The 6,664-nt window shown below is 49.4% G+C and overlaps 1 protein-coding gene across 3 annotated transcripts in view; it reads left to right on the top strand.

The window, feature by feature from the left end:
* Positions 1-189: 189 nt before the first annotated feature.
* ATG4B (autophagy related 4B cysteine peptidase) overlaps positions 190-6,664 on the top strand; it is a 23,723-nt gene continuing 17,248 nt past the window's right edge. The window contains exons 1-3 of one of the 3 annotated variants that reach the window (XM_086754508.1): positions 241-308; positions 5,892-6,194; positions 6,299-6,397. Coding sequence is in view for 1 of the 3 variants with exons in the window: in XM_086754507.1 (XP_086610633.1) it covers positions 299-308; positions 6,299-6,397 (109 nt within the window). In the remaining 2 variants the exon portion in view is untranslated. Of the gene's footprint in view, positions 309-5,891; positions 6,195-6,298; positions 6,398-6,664 lie in introns of those variants that run through there. The other 2 variants (XM_086754507.1, XM_086754509.1) reach the window with 2 other exon arrangements.

Genomic DNA, 6,664 nt, shown 5'->3' with positions numbered 1-6,664 from the left:
CCTGACGCGCCGCCCTCCCCCAGCCCCGGCTCCGCTGCCGACCCGGCGCCTCTTCCCCTCCCCTCTCCGCGCCGCCTTTCCGTACAGCAAAATGGCAGCCCCCAGCGCGCAGAGGAAGCCTTCCGACGCACCGAACCGTGACGAGCGCCGCCGGCAGCCAATCGCCGCTGAGGCCGGCGGCGAACGGCGCTCCCATTGGGCGGGCGCCGCGCTCGCGCCAGCAGCCGCGCAGGGCTGCGCCGGGGCGTATGTGTCGGTGGGGACGGCAGCGGCCGCAGCCCTCGGCGGGGCCGCCGCCATGGACGCAGGTGGGTAGCGGTGGGGGCGGCCTCTTTACCGTGCCGCGGCTTAGGGTGGGAGGGCGGCCGCATCCCCCCTCAGGAGCCTGCGGCTCCTGCCCGGCGCCCGGTTGAGGTCTGCCCGGGCGGCCCGGAGCGGCGCGGCCTCTCCCGGCGCTGTGAGGTGCGGCCTCCGGCTGGTAGCGGGAGAAGTCCCCGCTCCCTGGCCCTGGAAGCGGCTCCTCGGCGGGGTGCTCGGGGCAGCCCAGCGACGGCTCCGTTACCGCCGGTGTCCGCGGCTGCAGGCCAGAGGCGAGAGGGAGCCCCCTCAGCAGGGAGGGGAGCCCCTCCTGCCCTCCCCAGCCCCTCTGTCCGCGTCGATCCTAAAAATCTCCGAGTTCTTTGACGTTGTTTGATATCGTGGAGTGCACGGGGCTGCCCGGGAAGGGAACCGGACGGTAGGAGTGGTGGCAGGAGAGGGGTCCCTGTGCTCCGGTCCCGAGGTGCTACGACCGCCTTCTGCTGCGTTGAGGGGCAGGGCGGCTGGGCCGCTCGTCCCGGCCGCTCATCGCTCCGGCTGAGTGTGCCGGCAAAGCCGTTTGCCGTAGAGATTTTGTTTCCATCCAGGGGGAGAAAGAAAGAAGTCTGTTGGCACTTGGGTTGAGACAAGCTTCCTTCTAGCCTTCGCGTAGTAACAGCTTTCATCCACCCTCTGCGGAGATAAGCGTTGTTCCGTAATAACAAACGTCTTCCTCTGCGGCGTGGGCTCCTCCTCCGCGTCGGGGTAAGGTGTGTGTATGAGGAGGGAATCCACAGCTCTCGGCCCTCCAGACTGCTGTCCCGACTTGTTTTTGTCCTTGGAGCAGGCGGTGCTGTTGTCGGTGTAGCCTGGTTGATAGCGTCCCCGCTTTCTGCCTGGTGCGTCCTGGGCACATCGTTGCGTCCAGTCTCTTGTCCCTGGGAACAACGTGCGTTCCAGCGAGCGAGTTTATACAGCCCGAGCCAAGAGATATGTTTGCTTTCCCTTTGTGTAAACGTTACGGGGCTTATCGAGGGAAGGAGAACCGTGCTGTGATAGCAGTGGGGCTGGATCTCCTCTGTGCAAAGAGGAGGTGGGTCTCCGGGCTTCGGAGCAATGAGAGCTCAAGCCCTGCTCCTGAGACAGTCTGGGACCTGGGGCAGACTTTGAACTGTTTGCTCTGGGCCTCCAAGAAAGCACCGCTTTCCAGTTGACTGACTTTCCTCCCTGGCTGTCTCTTAACTCATTGTTGCCTAGATAATCAGGATTTGTCTTGTTTGAAAGAGCTTAGGGGAAATAAAAGACTTAATCTTTCTTCTGCTAAGGCCAGAAGTAAGGCTGTAGACTGTTCTTTGGTTGTCTATTTTCTAGGGGTTTTTCAACAATGAGCTTTACTAACACAATAAATTTACCTTCTCTTCCTGACTCTCTTTTGAAATATTCTGCATCCAGTAGCTTTCCTTCTCTCTGCTCTGTCTTGGGTGATGTACCTTTATCAGCGGAGGGAGATGAACATTTCGGGTCCTTCTCCTGAAGGGCTAGGGGAAAATGTCTCAGCCTGTGCTGGCGCTGCCTGAGGAGCCTTGCTGTGTCAGAGGGAGAGGCCTTGCTAGAGACTGAGGGAAGCCCAAGAAGCAGTTTGGGAAGGGAGGTATTGCAAAGCCTGGTTTTCCTTCAGTGTGATGCTCCAAATCTCTGTTTCGGTATTTTGTATAAATAGTTTTTTGACAAAATATCTAAGCTTTGCACACAAACTATAAGCAAGGTGATTGATGCTGGAGTGAACGTCAGCTGTTTTGCTGTGCAAACCACAGGGAAAATCACTTGCCATGTTTCTGTTTGAATCATCAAAGTTTTGTTTTGTTGTTATTTGTTTCCCAAAGCAGATAGGGAAACAAATAGCTTTGGTTTTGGTAAAGCAGGTAAAGTCAGTGGCTGTCAAGGACCTGATTCTTGCCGTAAGCACGTATCTTGACTTGGAAACTGCCATCACCGTCAGGGTCTGCTCCGCAGTGCCTGACTGCACTTCTGTTTCTGTTAATGTGGGAGCTTATTACAAGTTGGGATAACGTTTTTAGCTCAGCTTTTTCATTGTACAGCTTAATATAAGGGAGCAAGATTTCACCCTCTGCCCTAATTCTGTGTATTGAGACAGTTTTTCTTGGTCTTGGTGCTCTATAGCTTTTCAATAACCTTGCACGTACTCGTGTTTATTAAACTGATACTGAAAGTCACTGGTACTGCAGCATGTGCTGAGTGTGTCAGGGGGTGGTTCCTTGCGCTTCATACAAGGCAGGCTGTTGTGATGAGGCCTGGTATCTTATAACTGGGTAGATCTAACCACGTACACAAAAGTGGAAGAGAACTCAAGACATTCAGGCTTAGTGCTGGTACTTAATACGGCTTTAGTTTGAATGCCTTTACCCAGGTGATTTAATATAGATGTTTTCTGTAGCGGCACATAGAAAGCTTTGTTTTTTCTGTCAGGGCTTTCTAGGGAGAGTGTGGGATGAGAAGGTGTTCTGGGATGCTACAGCAGACCCTGGGGAAGGTGTGCCCTTTCAGGCAGAGATCCAGCCAACTTCGCATCATTCACAGCATGCCCGAGGCTTTCAAGGCTCCTGGAAAGCGAGGCAACTTTTCTGAGGGTGTGTTTTGCAGGGCTGAAACTCTTGACTTTTTAACTGTAAATGCACTGTGCACTGAAAGAAGTCGAACCGCTATATTTGATTCGTGCTCAGATTTTCTGCAGAGGCTGCTGCTCTGCTGTCATGGATGCTTGGAGGTCAGTATTTAAAATCGATTGAGGGCTTCTTGAAGGTTAAGTTTTGGAGTACTGCCTGAGGAGTTTGCTGATCTCACCTGACTTTTGCAGCTCTGAAAGGAGCATCTTCAAATAGGACTTCTGCTTGGTGAATGCCCAATCTTATTTATTTTCACATCATTTGTCTCTAACTCTAAGCAGGAGAGAAAGGCTCATGTGCAAGCTCTGACACTCTTTGTACCCCTGCCTAAATTGTTTGGGTCCAACTTGCTCACATTTAGCTCATCTGGGCAATAAGCACAGTGGATGTAGTTTTGAAAAAGTGCCAGAGTCTGTGAAGGTAGGTGTTTGTAAAGAAAACGCTTAGTGGCTTCAAGCCTTGTGGGGAGTGTAGTGCTGCTATTATAAAATTGTTGATACAAACTGAGAGCAATCACTTGAATTTTCCTCCCTGTGAAGGTGAAACCTTAACTCCTGCATTTAATGGCTGTGCCTTTTCAGATGGTGGCAAGTATTTTCTTAAAAAAACCCATCATCTGCACTAATGCCTGACCACATTTTTCAGATGCGCAGCTGGACCTGCAGAACCTCTGCACCCAGATGTCGGCCATTCAGCTGAAGCACTGCAAGTCTGGGACTCTCCTCCCGAATGTGCAGTGTCATGGCACTTGCAGTTTCCATGTGCTGCATTCCCTGAATACGCAGCTGGTCCACTGGGCAGCCTGGGAGTTCCTTCCAGGGAATCCCTGATGACCCCTTCTGTCTTTGATTGAAGGGGAAGACTTGAGCAGGTCCTTGCTGTGAAGCTGCCAGTTGTAAATCCTGCGCTTGTGAAGGACCTGGGGCCCTGCAAAATGTGGAGCCGCAGAGGGTGTGACATTTGAGAAGGCGAGGAAATGCTGCTAGGAAGGAGAAAGAGGGATGGCGGGTAGCTTGATATTTCTGTGTAGCATCCTTGTTTCAGTCATTTTATTTAAGCTATTTGAGACTCTTTTAACAGAGAAGTGGATTTATGGCAAGCTTGAGACCTGACAAAATAAACCACAAAATATTCCTTGGAACTTTAAAACTTATCTGAGAACTTCAGTTTTTATGTTAAGATTGTATCTGGTAACACACTGAATTTTTAAAAATCCAAACTACCAACCTCCCTTTGAGCTGTCAGATTAAACTTGTAATGTCTCATCCCAAAGGGAAACTTCTGAAAACTAAGGGAGAAAGTAGAAAGTAATACATGCTTGAAAACGTCTGCAGAAGTCATGTTGCTTCCTTCTCTGGAAAGGAATTTCCAACATTGAGCAAGAAAAGGGGCAAAGCAAGCCAAGCCGTTAAGCAAAGATAGACACAGAGAGCATGGACTGCTGGGGGTTCGTAAAGTTTGGCTAGTGTATGGTAAGGAAACTCTTCATTTCACTGCTACAGTTTGTTTGAGAAAAAGACTGCATTAATTTGTGGAACTTTTCTGCGCAAGCAGAGTTGCTTTGCTTCGCTTGCTGTTGAGAAGTCACATCGCGGGACAGGAATGGGAACATGTGGCCAGTGCTATCGTAAATGTGCCTGAAACAGTCTTTAGAGTAATTCACGCAAGGAACGTGCTTTAAATCTTTTGGGCTAGGGTTAGGTCCCGAGTCTATTCAAAATTTTATTTAGGAGCATATTTTCATCTCTATTGCCAGGGTTCCTGCTTAAACAGTAGTTGTTCTTAGTGATGGTGTCTTGCTGCTACTACTTATGTATTTTCTTTGACGTTCGGAATGGGAATTTCAGGTCAGAGAGCCCAGGGGCAAAAGGCTGATGAGGTTCCTACAGGAGGGCGCAGTGTCTTGCATAGCTTGTTTGCCCTAGCACAGCGTGGAGTATCCTAGATGTCTGAAAGGAGGGGGAGCTGAACCTTGCGGTGACTTTCTGGAGCAAAACAACCAAGGCATTATTTTTTGGTGCACCAGGTGATGCTTGGAAAGCTAAGCAAGGAATGATTGGGTGGAAAGCTTATATATGGACAGCTACTTGTAAAGAAGGGTGAGGTCTTTCACGTAGGCAACATCAGAGAAAAGCGGCAGGTGACTCTTCTGGGAAGCAAAAAGCAAGGTGTGCGTCATGGAGGGTGATGGGTTTCATAGAAGATGGGGCTGAGGGGAGCTTGTGGTCATTTAGTCCATTGCCCTGTTTTAAACTCACATCACATTACCGCAGATTTTATTGCATTTGCTGTGAGAGATATTTTCCGTAGCCACTTTAACAGTTACAGAGCAGAGTGGCTTAGTTCTGCTTTAAATTTTATATGTGGTTTGTTATTGACACCTGCAAATTAGATGGTTAATTTTCAAGGTTCATTTCCAGGATTCCCAGATCACTTTAAAGTGTCTTATTTCCAAATATAGATCTAGTGGAGCACAGTTCATCCAACTCTCCTTTTTTTTTTTTTTTCCCTCCCCATTGCCTGTGTCTTTTGCACGAAAGCTTAAGCTGCCCTGATCCAAGGGCAACCTGTGCTGCTGAGTTATTTTGTAGCGGTCGTGTAAGAGGAGGTGGGTATCTAGGCACTGATGGGTGCCATGCTGTGACAGGAGCCAGTAAAATAGACATAAGGTTTGCCTGTCACCTGTCAGTGAGTGCATCTCTGCACATCTCAGTGTTCCTCAGATTTTAGTGTGACATCTGTAAAGGCAGTGCTGCTCGTCAAGCTGCAGGCTGTTCAGTGCAGGTGATGACTTCTGGGTTCATTGCCTCTTGAGGAGGGACTGACTTGCAGAGCAAGGTTTAGTTCCCACCTTAATGCGATCTGTGCTTTTCGTATTCTGCCACCAAAAATTACATTCTCTGGAAGAAGGATTTCAATCAGTTTGCTCACTTGAAAAGAGAACCTTGATATTGTTGCTGACGACACGCACGATGGTGCCTGTTCTGGGAAACAGAGTACAGCTGCCAACTGAAGGCCTAGACATTTTCTTCACTGTTTTCTTCACCGGGCAGAGCCTGGAGCTGACCTAACCTGGAAATCCCTCCGCTTTTCTGCTTGTGGAGCAGCCAGGAGTGAGCCAGGGCTGCGTCAGCTCTCTGTGCCTTCCAGAGTTGGTGGTTGCAGGGGGAGCCATACAATTTCTTGCCAGCTAGAACCAGGTGCTCTGGGTGTGTAAGTTACTGGGCTACAGCAGCTCTGATTCTGTAGTTTTGTATGATTTTTAAAACATAAGGAAAAGTTATGAAAAGTATGTAATTTCTTCTTTCTCTTTCCAGCTACTCTTACCTATGACACTCTCAGGTTTGAATATGAAGACTTTCCCGAGACCAAAGAACCCGTTTGGATCCTCGGCCAGAAATACAGTGTTTTTACAGGTATTTTGCACGCACGGTGCAACGTGCTCTAACACTCCAGAGGACTTTGGTAGTATTGCACCAGCAAGGTGACTGCAAACCTTATAAGCGCACTGCAGAGTCTGTCTGTTTGCTGGTAAAACATGCAGAACCCTAACTGCCACGCTTCTGTCTGGCTGGCTGTCTCCACAGACTCTAATATTTTTATTTAGAAAGTTACCATTTAGTAGTTATTGGGACTTATGTCATGGGGCCAGGATGGTTGAAGCAAGGGGATAGCTCAGGGGA

This window comes from Chlamydotis macqueenii, chromosome 9 (genome assembly GCF_036417535.1).
Source record: "Chlamydotis macqueenii isolate bChlMac1 chromosome 9, bChlMac1.mat, whole genome shotgun sequence".
NCBI classification, from domain to species: Eukaryota; Metazoa; Chordata; class Aves; order Otidiformes; family Otididae; genus Chlamydotis; species Chlamydotis macqueenii.
Note: the sequence above shows the minus strand (reverse complement) of the source record. Positions and strands in the feature narration are given on the sequence as shown.